Source organism: Takifugu flavidus, chromosome 18 (assembly GCF_003711565.1).
Source record: "Takifugu flavidus isolate HTHZ2018 chromosome 18, ASM371156v2, whole genome shotgun sequence".
NCBI lineage: Eukaryota > Metazoa > Chordata > Actinopteri > Tetraodontiformes > Tetraodontidae > Takifugu > Takifugu flavidus.
Window position 1 is genome coordinate 12,151,234 of NC_079537.1, and position 13,348 is coordinate 12,164,581.

At 50.1% G+C, this 13,348-nt stretch overlaps 2 protein-coding genes across 4 annotated transcripts; one reads left to right on the plus strand and one right to left on the minus strand.

Moving 5' to 3' along the window:
* Window positions 1-115: 115 nt before the first annotated feature.
* Window positions 116-5,435, plus strand: crlf3 (cytokine receptor-like factor 3). 2 transcript variants are annotated; one of them, XM_057014063.1, is made up of 9 exons: window positions 116-269; window positions 1,825-2,046; window positions 2,710-2,917; window positions 3,005-3,092; window positions 3,165-3,342; window positions 3,419-3,647; window positions 3,720-3,858; window positions 3,956-4,068; window positions 4,159-5,435. In XM_057014063.1, exons 2-9 carry the CDS (start codon window positions 1,930-1,932, stop codon window positions 4,422-4,424), a joined length of 1,338 nt encoding a protein of 445 aa, XP_056870043.1. In that variant the 5' UTR covers window positions 116-269; window positions 1,825-1,929; the 3' UTR covers window positions 4,425-5,435. The 2 variants fall into 2 exon arrangements, with proteins under 2 accessions (XP_056870043.1, XP_056870044.1); XM_057014064.1 differs by lacking the exon at window positions 116-269 and adding an exon at window positions 1,247-1,731.
* Window positions 5,436-5,940: 505 nt separating this feature from the next.
* Window positions 5,941-12,897, minus strand: LOC130514461 (polycomb protein suz12-B-like). 2 transcript variants are annotated; one of them, XM_057014059.1, is made up of 16 exons: window positions 12,224-12,897; window positions 11,706-11,752; window positions 11,545-11,609; window positions 10,352-10,420; window positions 10,201-10,250; window positions 10,002-10,087; window positions 9,625-9,871; window positions 9,418-9,520; window positions 9,239-9,344; window positions 8,973-9,147; window positions 8,809-8,897; window positions 8,519-8,662; window positions 8,269-8,426; window positions 7,978-8,176; window positions 7,792-7,871; window positions 5,941-7,711 (listed from the first exon to the last, which is right to left on the minus strand). In XM_057014059.1, exons 1-16 carry the CDS (start codon window positions 12,393-12,395, stop codon window positions 7,333-7,335), a joined length of 2,169 nt encoding a protein of 722 aa, XP_056870039.1. In that variant the 5' UTR covers window positions 12,396-12,897; the 3' UTR covers window positions 5,941-7,332. The 2 variants fall into 2 exon arrangements, with proteins under 2 accessions (XP_056870039.1, XP_056870040.1); XM_057014060.1 differs by lacking the exon at window positions 12,224-12,897 and adding an exon at window positions 11,337-11,462.
* Window positions 12,898-13,348: the final 451 nt, after the last annotated feature.

Below are 13,348 nucleotides of genomic sequence, written 5' to 3' on the forward strand. Positions count from 1 at the left end.
GACCCAAATGTGACCTAAATATGCTCATTTCATCAGTTCAACTCTGATTTGCTGGGTGGGGTCAATCGGGAGGAACGACGAAACGTTCCTAATTTCTATTGGACACTGCTGCTGTCAATCATAATGATCTCAACTCTAATTGGCTGCGGCGCTCAGACGTCTCGGAAGTGTCATTTTTGGAGTCGGACAAAACTTCGGCGTATCTCGCAGCAGCTCCGACTTGTTTCCCGACGTCCAGGACCAAATGGCAACATTACGGATCTAAATCGGTACGTTTGAGCATTTCTCGTTGGTCTGTGAAATTTCCCGTGCTTTGTTGTCGGTGCTGTCGGGGGTTTAACGCGCCCTCTCCACTGGGTCTCTAGCCTCCGATGGCGTTAGCTTAGCTCAACTTTGTTCTAAAACCACAAACCCAAATAAAATGTGATCGCTGGTTTTCATTCCCTAGTTTCTCATCTCTCAACCCGCGTTATTTGTCCTGCATCTGTAGCAGATGGACACTGAAGTTCGGGGCTAACTTTAACTTTTGCCTTATGTTGTGGCTAAACTTCTGCAACGAATTGACAAAGTTTTTTTTTCTTGTATCGTGGCTTCCTAACCGGACTCGTATGGTGAAAATACCACATTATTTCGCCTTTTCAGGACGCTGCAACACCGATAAATGATGAAAATATGCAGACTGAATCGATATGTTTCTGACGTTGATGGATATAGAAGACGCAGGATGCTGGTTTTACTGGCTAAAAAGTGCAGCGAAATACGGAAGTTGCTGGTTGCAGCCAGTTGAGACATGTCTCATTTCTCATGTTGTCTTGTCAGTCTAATAATAATCCTCTCTCTGCTGCCAGAGCAGCTGTTGCAGGTTTCTGTGTTTGCCTGTGTAGGTTGAGGTTTTCTCTAAAGTACACGCCACTGAAAAGCTGCACGTTAGTGGCTGAATGCGCCCCAGACAGGCTTCGGTTTCCCCGTTAACACCCCAACAAAGCTGCACTGTCGACCATCATTCCCAGCACTTTGACCTAAATACGACTAACTGTGTGTTTGCAGTGAGAAATTCCACCTGAGGTCCAGTTAAAACTGTTGATGGGCGGCTGGAGGCATCTCTGACTTTGCCCTTAAAGCTGTATGTTGTGTTTATGTTGTGTTTATGTTGTGTGTATGATGGTGCACATGATGCACACTGACTTCCTCTGAGCGGATGTGTGGACGCACGGACGCACGGACGGACAGGTTGTGCCACCACTTTCGGCTGTGGTGAAGATGTAACGGCATTTTCTCGCTTTCGCTTATGACTTTCAGTTAAAAATGGAGGAAATGTTTGTCGTGGCGAATAATCCAGGAAATAGGCTTTAATTTAGTTTAACGGCACGTTTCCATGGCTGCATCCAAACCGTTTCAAATCTCCTGGCTCCAGTCTCGCTGGAGACGACGGCAGTTTGTGACAGGAAGACGTCGATGTCGCGGTGGTTTCGCTGCCGCCGAGTCATGAAAGCAGATTTCTGGTTTCCCGTGGACGAGGTTTATAACCGCTTATTCAGGATTTCTGATTAAATCGGGTAATGTTTGATTTGCCTCCGGATTAACGAAGGTGTTTGTCTCTGACTTTGTTTTCATTCCTGCTGAACACGATGTTTGTTCTCATGAGTCAAAATATGCGAGTGGAGCCCGGGGGGGATTTTAGTGATATTTGATAACGAAGGTCACAGGAACCGGCCCCAGAACTCCTCAGTGGTCCGGAGATGCCTTAATAATCCCTCAGAATCTTCTTCACGGTGGTTTTGGCTCCTTTTTTTTGACTTTTATGTGTTTTATTCCCTCCCACAGCGACCCACCAGCCTCTGAAGCCTCTGGCTGGTATGCTGTTTACTCTGAAGTTAAGATCTTCGGTTTGAGTCTCGGTCAGGAACGTCTGCCTCAGCGGGCGGCACAATGTCGGTGGAGGTGGACTCGCTGGTGCAGGAGGCCAAGGAGAACATCGAGGCCGCGCAGAACTACCGCAGCGAGCTGCAGCAGCGGCTGCACGGCCTCAACCAGGCTCGCAAACAGGTACCAGCATCTGCCCAGACGGTGACCTGTCCACACCAAGTCTCTGTCTGTGATGTCTTCTCTACTACTCTAGCCCCCCCCCACCTCCCCAAATAGGTAAACAATGTTGCCACTTCCTGTTACTGCAGGCAAACGGCAAAATGGAGGAAGTGAAACAACAGTGATGACGATTGAGAGAGGAGCCCCAGATATTGTCGTTTGTTCTGTCCTGCTTGTGTAGCTGATCAGTCTCGGCGTCTTTATGTCCCACCACAGGGATGAATCACGACCAACGAAATGGAATGCTGGAACTTTCTCTCTCCTGCACACACACAGACACACACATGTCAGGATCCTGTGTGCGTGTGTGTGTGTGTTCTATCTGAGGGACATCTTGTCCCTCTTGAACTGTCCAAACATTGTCTCCTCATATTTTGAGTTGAGCTATTATCAGAGAACCTCCAAATATTGATCTTGGGTCGTCTGTGTGGAGCTGATAACTGTCAGGAAAGGTTGCCATGACGCTAGTGGAGCGCTTCCTGTGTTTGGCCAGCAACACACACACACACACACACGCACGTCAGTGTGTGTTTCCATTCCCATAGTCGTGATATTGCTGGTGTGAGTTCTTCCTGTCTGCATCAGGTTAAATCGGCTCCTTTAACATCTGGTCCTTGTCCTCAGGTCCGCGGCAGCTCCAGTCAGGCCCGTGAGACCCTCCGCAGACACTTCTCAGAACTTCAAGCAACAGCGACTCAGCTGCTCACGGAGCGACTGGCGGCTCTGCTCGCTGAGGTGGACGCCGTCGAGGCCGCCAGCGTCAAACCGTTGGACGACTGCCAGAGTATAATCGAGCACGGCGTGGGACAGGCGGACGAGCTGCTGAGGGAAGGTGGGCGCCTCCCTTTGTTCTTAAAAGCAGCTCAACTCTGGCTTCTGGACTCAGAAATGGTCATCAAATCTCTTTCTGTCCGTCCAGGTGAAGCAGCTCTGCGTTGTGGTCTCGGAGAAAAAGAGGACAAACTGGGCAGCTTCACCAAGAAGGCCATGCACATCCAGCTGGACAGGTGAGACGTCGACAGACGGCAGCGGGTGACGGTCGACTTCTCTAAGTTACAAAGACCGTTTTTGTTCCTCAGCCTGCCCGAGGTCCCAGCGTTGGTGGACGTGCCGAGCGTCTCTGCACAGCTTGACGACTCCCTGCTGGGTGTGCTGAGGGACTGGGTGTCCCGCCACGGCTCCATCTCCTCCCACCCTCCCGTCCAGATTGATGAGCTGCAGGAGAGGCCAGGCAGCATCCTGGTGCGCTGGTGTAAGGTCGGTAGAGCCCATGGCGAGAATTCGAGTTGCAGAGAAAACAAAAATCCAAACGTGAAATGCGCGTGTGCGTCAGGTGGACGAAGACTTCACGGCGGCGGAGTATCGGCTGCAGTACCGGCGCTCTGGCAGCAGAGGGAGCCAGTACGAGGACGCCTGCATCGGCAGGGACTGTGAGTTCCTGGTTCTTCACCTGGACCCTCACACAGATTATCTGTTCAGGGTCTGTGCTCGTGGGGAGGGGCGCACCGAGTGGAGCGCATGGAGCACCCCGCAGACGGGATACACCACGCTACCCGCCCTCGGTGGGTGAGAGGGTTGGGGTTGGGAGCGCCGAGTGTGAGCGTTGAGGAAATGAACAGCGTGTTCTGTCTCAGAGTGGTGTCCCGGCACCGAGGGCTACATCCTGAGCAGCAGGAGGAACATGGCTCTGCGCAACGACGCCACCCAGGCGCGCTGCCCCGTCATCTACTCAAACACCCCCACGTACTTCTGCGGCCAGACGCTGACCTTCAAGTAAGCCCACGCACACGACGAGCTCCAGCACGCGCTGTGCTTTCCACGGCTTCGTCCAAGGAAACGTCTTTGTTTGTTTGTTTGTTTGTTTGTGAAGAATCGCTGCAGCAGGTCAGGTGGACCGCAGGGACAGCCTGGGCGTGTGTGTGGACAACCAGAAGGGGGCGGAGTCACTTCAAAGAGATCAGGCTGTGTGTATTTCCACCAACGGTACGCTGACACACACACCAGGGGTGCACGTCCCTCTTCTTTATCAGAGTTGGGTTGGTTTTAATTCAAGCCTGTGCCGTTTGTGTCCAGGCGCCGTCTTTGTCAACGGTAAAGAGATGACCAATCAGCTGCCCGCCATCTCCCTTGGCGCCACCGTCACCTTCGACATGGAGGTGGTGAACATGTTTCCCGTCAGCAGCAACAACAGCCTGAACGGCGGCAGCTTCAAGCTGAGGGTGACCATCGGTTCGGGGAACCGGGAGGTGGTGTTTGATTGGCTGGTGGACCAGGCTGTGGACTCCCTCTTCTTCGGCTGTTCTTTCGTGCACTCGGGCTGGAAGGTGCTGGTGTATTAATCCCGGGATTCCGGCAGCCGCCAGAACTGTGAGCGCTCGCTGGGAGGTGACGTAGAAGCAGGAGGCGTCACGGTAACAAAGCCATCTGCTGCTTTTCTGCCAACACACCCCGATCCGTGTTTGTCCTTTTTATGTTTCCCGGCTGTGAAGAAGCGTAATCCTGGATTAAACCTGAATCCAGCTGCTCCTCAGGCTTCACAGCTGGAATCGTGCTCGCCATCGTCGTCTTAAAGTTTCCGTTTACGGCTGTTTCGTTTCATTTTCGTCCATCTTAGAAGTGCGATACATCTGACCTCTGAGCCAATCAAACAACTTTTGGAACTGAAAGTTAATGTTGGTGAAGCTTGACTGAAGCAGAAGCTGAAGAGTTCAACATTCTGAAACTGTTCTGGGAATGATTCTCTTCGAGCCACAATGAAGAAGAAGAAAAAAATTAGAATCTGATTTCATTTTCAGTCAAATTAATGAGTGTCATTAAATTCTATTAATTTAAATTCCTTTTAGTGTCGTGCATTGACAATCTTATCAGTATTTAACCTTTTTTTTTAGGGAAATAGCCTTTTTAGGGGAAGTCTTCTTCTGTGGTATCGATACAAACTTATTTGACCCGATAACAGGAAAAACAAGCTGTTATCTTCATCGTCTTCCTATTTATTTTTTTGGTCCCGGGCTCGTCAGAAAGAAAGCTTATGTGCAAGATTTAAATGTTGCTTATGTTCCACATGTAAAATAATTTTATGCGTGAGGTTTTGAAACGTTGTGGAGTTCTGCTGCTGGGCGGTCAAAATAGGAAGTGAGCTTTGGACTATTAATGGTGTTTTATTTCAAACAACAGCTCTTCGGCTCTTAAACACGGGTGTTTAGATTTTCCGTGGATGATAGTGGATCTCGGGATGGTACAGAATCCTGAACGCATCTTGACTGTAACATTTGGGAAGTAGCGACGCCTGCTGGTCGACTAGCCGTATTACACCTGTCAACTTTCAATAAAGTTTGAAGTCTTTTCGAAAACTGACTTTGTTTTTTTAAGATTTTCATAGTATTTCTGCAATAGATCTTAGGCAGATGTGTGTTATTGCAGAACCTTCCTAAACGTTTGCTGTGCCTGTATTCATCTTTATCAACCTATAGAAATGTGAAGTATTGCAGTTCCTCACTGTAACCACTGGGGGCGATGATAGGTTTATCAATTATGATGATACGCTTTAAAGGTACGCAATGCTACGCACGTAACGCACAGGAAGCCCTTGTAGTTCAGGTGTGGCCACACAGGGGGCCTTAGAAATCTATACATCAGATTTCCTTTAGATTGTTGCTTCAGTTCAGAATATTAGTTTAGATGATTTCTATACAGTTGACAGATAACCTTAGTTTGTGCCCTCCAGCAGGAATGGTAGGTTTTATTTGGTTCTTTTTTTTTGTTGCCACATGTCAGAAGCTGTCAGTGTTCTGGGATTATTTACAGTATTTATGCTTTAAACTTTAGCTCAGTGTTGTAACAAACTATCGGACAGCCTTTTACACAGGTACAAAACTGATCTTTTATTAGAAAAACCATTTGACTCAACTTAAAAGTTCACAATGTCGAGCTGGTTTCGCATGAACTCAAGTCTTTTCCACACGGCTCCTCCAATCTTGTGCAAAACGCTGCTGGTCTCGTGTGAATCAACAACCGTGACGACAAAACTACAGCGGGCGAAACGACCTGCTCAGCTGTTGGTGTGAAAACAGGCAGATTTTCTGATTCAACATGGACGGCTGAACGAGTGTTTTAGCCTCACTGAACCTGAAGATCATTTCAAGGCAGCAAGATCAGATCAGATGGTGCAAATCCACTCGGGAGGGGGGAGGGGGGGGGGGGGGGGGGAGGAGGAGGAGGGGGGGGGGGGAGTGCACCAGTCTGCAGGAAATGTTCCCCTTTGGTCTTTCAAACTAAAAACAAAACTACAAAACCTTCTGGGAGGTGTTGAGAGGTTCTGAAATACTGATCACACATCATTAAAAGCCTTATTTACACAATCCTGGCAACAGCAAAATAAAGCAAATCCAGCAGAAATGGGTTCGCGTCAGTAGATTTAATCCGGTGGGAAGTTCAGGCTCTGCAAGCGAGTGATCCAAAAGTTCTTCACCCTCAAATGAAATAGAAACGGCTTCAGTACGACACAAATCATCTCAAAATGAAACACAAACCGCAGCGGTGGAAACCGTTTAGATGTGCGGAGGTGAAGGTGAAATGAATCAGAATGGGGTCAAAATTCTGCCATTCTATTAAAAACAACTAAATCAGTACACAGTGTGGGCAGTAGAGGGCGCTGTTAGACACTCAGAATTACAAAAGGTAGCACCAAAACCGCAGAGCTGCGCTCATCACAGCTGGTCTGTGTTTGATTTAAGTGCTTCAAAAATAATAAATATGCCGCCGAACACCGTCTACGCTATTTACCACGCGGAAACATGACGTCACAGCAGGGCTGACGCCACACGAGAGCTCAGAAACTAAACTGGGGGGAGGTGCAAAGACAAAAGCTGCAAAAAAAGTGAAAAACTGAGGGTTAGCGTAGCATTCGCCGCTTGATGAGAAACCCAACAGGTATGAAAATAAAGACAGGTTTGCAACTAAAATATTTAGGCTGCCCCCTGGTGGCAAACAAAGGCACTGACAATCTACAGCGAGCAAAAAAACCTTAAAAAGCATTTTTGATTCAGATATAAACAAAGTGAGCAGGAAGGATTCCGACCGGAGCCTCGTGTTGTGACTGGAAAAGCTGTTTGTTCTATTCAGCCTGTTTTGTCCAGAGTTTGTTACGCTGCAGGATGAGGATTCTGGCTCCATGCTGGACCTGACGCTTCCGGAGGATGTGCGCCGACCTTCCGGTTGTCTGACCTTCACCGCCTGTCTGTCTGTCTGTCACGGATCCGCTTGGCTCTGTTTGGTGTCGGCTCTTCTCTTCTGCCCCACGTTTCCATTCTCCAGGCAGCCGTTGCCGGCCTCGGGTGCATCGGGATCCGGATCCGGATCCAGCTCTGGCTGCGACTCTACGGCCGTCTCCCAGTCCTCCTCCTCCTCGTCTTCCTCCTCCTCCTTGTCTCTCTGGGAGGCCTGGTTCTGGGTGAGGCGGAGTCGGGCCATGGCCCGGTCGATGGTCAGCGTGTTGATCAAGTTGAAGTCGTGCATGCTGATGAGGTGCAGCAGGAAGTTGCGACACAGGTTGTTGTGGACGATGTGGGCGCCGTGGTGCTCGGCGAACAGCAGACACGCCTCGTTCATCTGGTTGTCGGCTATGAAGCTGGAAGAGAAAAGGTTGTTTTTGAGGGCGGCTTCGCTATTGGCTGTTTTGTTTGATAGTGGGGAACTGATCGAACGCACCCGCGCTTCATGACGTGGAGGTTCCACAGCTTCATGATCTCCTTCTCCCCCTCGTTGACGTCGGTGAACTCCTCGATTTGCTGCAGCGAGAGCAGAGGTTTCAGGACGGGCGCGAACCTCCTGCCGCCGTCGTCGCGACAACGGCACAGGCCTTTGACGCGGCTGTATCTTTATTGATTCGTCTACCTTGGAGGTCTTCTCCTTGAGCCAGTCCGGGTCCCTTTCGTCCTCGCTGTCCACGTCCATCTCCTGAGGACGCAGCGGCACACAGCTGTCGCTGTGGAAGTACAGGCGGTTGTGTCCACTGATGTACGTCCTCTGCTGCTCCCGCTCACCGTCCTCCGACTCCAGGAACTCGGACAGTCTCGCCTTTGTTCTTTTAGGTCTGGACAGAAACAAAATATAGATCAACGATGTATTTAGAGACAACCTCTCGGCAGGAAACGGCTGAGAAGCAGAAGTTTTCCAGGCGACCACCTGCAGGTGAGGACGTGGGTGACGGCCGTCCTCTTCACCGGCCCGTTCCTGCTGAAGGCGAAGCCCGGTTGGTTGTGGATGTCCTGCGGGTTCCCGGCATACGAGCCATCGTAGCTCTCGTTGATGGAAACTTCAATCTTGGCTCCTTTGGGATGAGGCTGCCAAGGATCGAGGGGAGGAGAAACAGGAGTCAGACGTTTCTGCCGGAGTTCAGTTCTTGGCTGCACCTGTTGGTGCGAGAGCTTCTCACCACGTAGTTGAAGTTGAAGCGGGAGTGTGAGAGCTTGAGGTGCTTGAGCAGACTGTAGAGCCTCCTGCAGTTGAGCGTGCACCAGGGGCAGTGGAGGTCGTCTCTGGCCTCCGTCTGCTGCCGGGTGTTGTTGTTGTACTGGAACTGCAGGTCGACAGAGGTGGAGAGTTCAGGTCTGATCTGGAAACCTGTAACATGGTCTGTCGGGACATGACGCCGCGGAGCCGAGAGCTAACGCGACAAAACAGCCCGGGACGCAGCCTCTCACAGGCGCCCTAGCTCAGCCTGACCTGGTAGAAGATGCGGAGCTTCTGTCGCAGCTCAGAGGGGACTTGTTCTCTTCTGGCGTGGGCTTCACCGTTCACGGACTCTTTAACATCTGCAGCAGGAAGCAGAGAAGCGTCAGAGCTCTGAATCACGCCGCGGCTACCTCAGACACTCGTTTCGGGCTCACTTAGGGTGTGTGCGGCCCTCAGGGTGCTGGGTCTGGACTCCTGGTTGGTCTCGCAGTTGCGGGTGGCCAGCGGTTTGGCCACGGGTGCGGTGGAGCGGTCGGAGGAGTCGGTGGTCCAGCGCAGGGTGAACTGCAGGGTGGGACCCTGAGAGAAGCTCTCAAACGGAGGCAAACACTGAGGACAGAAGCACAGCACAAAGGAGTCTTCCTGCGGCCCGAAGACGGCGCGCTGCTTCAGCGCTGCTGCTGCTGTCGGAAACACACACCTTTCCATCCAGGATGGTCTCCCAGGTGGCCCTCTTCTTGTTCACGGGACACTCCTCGGTCTCCTGCATGGACACCTCGTACTCTCCGTCCAGCAGCTGCAGCCGTCTGCACAACAACCAGGCGTGATCATTCTGCGCCATCACGCCAACGGTTCTGCGCGTCTGTGTCTGCGCGTCACCTGTTTTTATCAAAGACGGTCATCTGAGCCACAAACGTGGTTTCTCCCTCCTCCAGCAGCGAGGAGCTCCTCCGCTTCCTGTTTACAGCTTCCTCTGTAAAATCTGAATCAGACAGAGACGACTTACACAAAACTCGCCCCATTCTGACCCGTTACTCCTTTAGTCCTCCCACGTGACCCGAGCTCTGGACATCGTGGGCTGCTCACCTCTGTTGTGGAGACTCTCGCCGTTGGTCAGTCCGTTCAGCTGCGTCCGTGGGCACCCCGGCCTCGACACCCTGAAGAGCAGCGAGTACGACTTGACCATGTGAGAGTTGCTGGGTTCAAACTCGCTGCTGGGAACCAGCAGGGCAGGAACGGTGCCCGGCTTTGCGTGAAGTCTGGCGCCGCCGTCTGGGTTCAGAGGAACCTGCTTTTTCCCTGCAGGGACCTGCTTCACTGGACAACTGACATCCTGCACAGGACCAAACACAGTCAGGTATGCAGCCAAAACAGGAAATAACACCTCAACTACGAGATTAAAACAAACAAACCAAATAAATCATAAAAATGTTCACACCAGCAATGCCGAGATACCAACACACCTTCCTCTTCTTGTGACAAACTTTGATCAGCAGAACCTCCAGAGACACAGAGTTCTGCTCGTTCTCACTGTCCTGAGATAGTTTCCCTAAAGAAACCAGAATTTTAAAATGCCGACATTTCACACTCTCACACACACACACACACACAATTTACACACAACGACTAAAACGTGAACGCACGCGGGAAGTAAAAACTCACCAGCTTTGTGGAAAAAGCCAGTAAAGGTGAGCTGGAGGTTAGAGGCCAAGCTGTGGAAAAGAGAACTGGGTTATAAGAGCAAATGTTGATCCCCAGCAAATGACGGACAGATCGGCTGGATCCCAGCAGCTCGTGCAGGAGGAGGATTCACCTGTGGGTCTCCTGTTCGCCTCTCATCTTCTCCACCTTGAACAACAGATTGTCAACCTTGGTGCTTTTCCTGCACGTACACAGACAGCTGCAGTTAGTGAGATGACCACCGACGCTGGCGAACAGGCACAAATCACCCCCAGTCAGTGGAAGCCAGCCGCTGAGAGGCGGCTTCCCCTTTCCTAATAGTCTGCATCTGTTTTTGGCCACTTGTCGATATTCTGGCAGGTTCTTCTTTGAAGACTTAAAGAATATGACCTCGCTATGCGCCGCTGGGGCTAAACAAGGATTATTCTGCAGGTTCCTGTCCTGTCTGGGACCAACAGCGAGGGAGAGATGATCACATCAGTATGATTGAGAGCAGTGGAAACAGGAAGAGCTCCCAGAAACTGAAGCAAATCATCAGCTCCTGCTGCTGGCCAGTGCTCACCAGATGCTGCCCCTTTAATTCTGGACCCATCACGTCTGTACAGGCAGCGTGTGCAGCTTCCTGTAGTGGGGTGCTGGGGGCCCACACATGGCTCACATCAGCTGGGGCCGAATGTTGTCCCTCAACCTCAACCTGAGCAGTTATAATGAGCCAAAGTAACTGAAAACACCTGTGTGGAGCTAAAGTCCAACAGCTTTCAAAGCCCCTTCGGTTTGAATCAGAGCCGCTGGGTTCACGCGAACACTGTTTTCATCTTCTGAGAGAAAATGATGTTTTTTATTTCCACGAGCCTGCAGCGGGACCGCAAGAACAGCCTGAACCGCTTGATTTCAGGTATTTGTGCTCAGAGAAATCCCTGCAGAGCCCCGAGTGGATCTGACTCATTTCTGTTCACGTGTAAACTTTCACATGACTGCAGAGGAAACAGGAACAGGCCACCTGATCCTTCCAGCACGGTCATCTCTCATTTAATATGTTGGGTAACTAATTGTTAGCTTCTAAGACACGGTTTTCAAACGCAGCTTTAAATATACAAGGTTCACTGGCTGGAACCCACGTCCGTCGGGAGCGGAGGCTCTCTGGGCTTTGTTGTTTACAGCTTAATTATGCAGTGGCATCACGACAGCATCTCCACCAGCTCCAGCCCCACCTGCACCAACCAGCTAAGCTGCATTTTAAGCATCTGATCACAAAAAGACAAATGAATCAAAGTGTAGGAAACAAAGACAATTATGCACAAGCATTACAAACAGGTTTCTGATTACCTTTTGGCATTATTCCTTGAGTTTCTGTGGGACATGTAGGTAAGTGTCCTGTGCAAGAATATAGGCTGAAATAAGCCAGAAAGATAGAGAAACGTGGGCGAGTTAAAACAAACAAGAGCTTTGACTTTGGACAAAACTGGAATATATGTTGCAAAACTCACAGCGATCAGGTTTCTGGTGCGGAGGAACCTGTAGATTTGGGTTGGCTCTGCAAGTTCGATCAAGTTTCGTTACCATCACATTACTTTATGCACTGATCACTCTGGAATCTAATGTAATCTCTCATGTACAAACGGAGGGAGAAAACATCAACACCCCCATGTTTAGAGAGGCTGAATCACATTAGAAAAAGACTAAATCTGTAGTATTGAGAGGAACAGGACGGGTTTTCTCTGCCTTATCTCGGTTCTGGAGAGGCTCAACAGTAATGCAGCCTGGGGAATTAACAGGAAATGCATTCTGAGCATCACATGTGAAAGAGAAAAAAATCAAGAAGTACATTGTTACATCGGTACAAGTTTGATTCTTTCATTCCTAAAGTCGGTTGGAGCCGCAGCCGGTAAACTGGCCGAGCTCTTCTCTTTCAGCCGCGGGGCTTCACTAAAGCTCCCGACACTTTTTAATGCAACTCTGAAGCTGATATCAGTGAATATGGAATTAGTTCAGAGCAGCGACTCACTCTCGAAGGCCTGCAGGAACAACTCGTGGTCGGCTTGAATGTGTTGCAGGTTCGGCTTTTTGGCTGCAGCCATCGCCGCCGATGACGACTGGTACAGCCCGTTAGCTCTCCCACCAGACCCAAAAGCCACCAGGTGGTTTCCAGCTGCGGAGTTCTGCTTCTGTGGAGCCATCGCCCCCAAAAATGGCTCAAGGCAAGTGTAACAGTGCCAGACTCGAGTCCTCTTCCTTTGTCAAAACAAAAGAGCCGCGGTTGATCAAAACAGCCGGTTGGAAAAAATGTTGCCTACTAGCTGCTCATTTTACAGGCCCAACGCGAAAGTTTCGGTCTAGAGTATGAAACGCTGGGGCGGCCACATTCCAGCGTTTTCGTGAATGTATCCGTTTAACAGTCACAGAGGTCGGCGAACAGACTTGAAATGCGCGAAACGAGATACCAGCCCCCGGCAAGCTGACGCGGTTCCGTAGCTAACTGGCTAACTTCCGTAGCCGGCTAGCAATAACTGCGGGCTAACTGACCAGCATTGTACGGCTCTAAGTTCAGTAAATTAGTACGCGAGTGATGCTGCTAAATAACGGCTAATATAACAATTCGATACCCCCGACTGCACAAAGTTTTATTGTTTTCTTGTCAGGCTCTTCTTGGCACATTGAGGTATCGCTATCGTCATGCTGTAAAGTAAGCACGTGTTTCCGGAAAGACTTTATGAAATAAAAATAGCTTAAAATGTAAAATCTTTAAATATGCCCTTTCCTCAACATTGAAAGAGCTAAGATTAAAGCACTTCAGTTTGGTTTAAAAAAAAAGAACTAAAGGCTTTTTTTTTTTTTTTACACATAATTCATAGAACATGGCCACCTTGATCACATTTATGCTTTTATTTAGAAGGCATAGACCACAGATTTCCTCCTATTGACGCTATCTTAATCGCTTTGGCATATTTAAGATGAGTCTTCCAGCGTGACTTGTATTGAAAGATCCCGCCTTCTAGTAGCTTTACCCAATCACCGCGCTTGTTTGTTAAAAGGCGGACTCCCATTGGTGGAAACATTAGCCGGTCTCCTACGAACTGGTGGCTGGAGGTGCAGGGAGAGGCACATTACCGCCTGTGCGGTGCAGCGAGCC

Coding starts and splice junctions, on each gene's coding strand:
- LOC130514461 (XM_057014059.1), bottom strand. CDS start 12,395: ATGGCTCCACAGAAGCAGAACTCCGCAGCTGGAAACCACCTGGTGGCT. Junction 10,251..10,351: donor GGCGAACAGGAGACCCACAG/GTGAATCCTCCT, acceptor TCTTTTCCACAG/CTTGGCCTCTAACCTCCAGC. Junction 8,898..8,972: donor GAGGGCCGCACACACCCTAA/GTGAGCCCGAAA, acceptor TTCCTGCTGCAG/ATGTTAAAGAGTCCGTGAAC.
- crlf3 (XM_057014063.1), top strand. CDS start 1,930: ATGTCGGTGGAGGTGGACTCGCTGGTGCAGGAGGCCAAGGAGAACATC. Junction 2,047..2,709: donor TCAACCAGGCTCGCAAACAG/GTACCAGCATCT, acceptor CCTTGTCCTCAG/GTCCGCGGCAGCTCCAGTCA. Junction 3,648..3,719: donor CACCACGCTACCCGCCCTCG/GTGGGTGAGAGG, acceptor GTTCTGTCTCAG/AGTGGTGTCCCGGCACCGAG.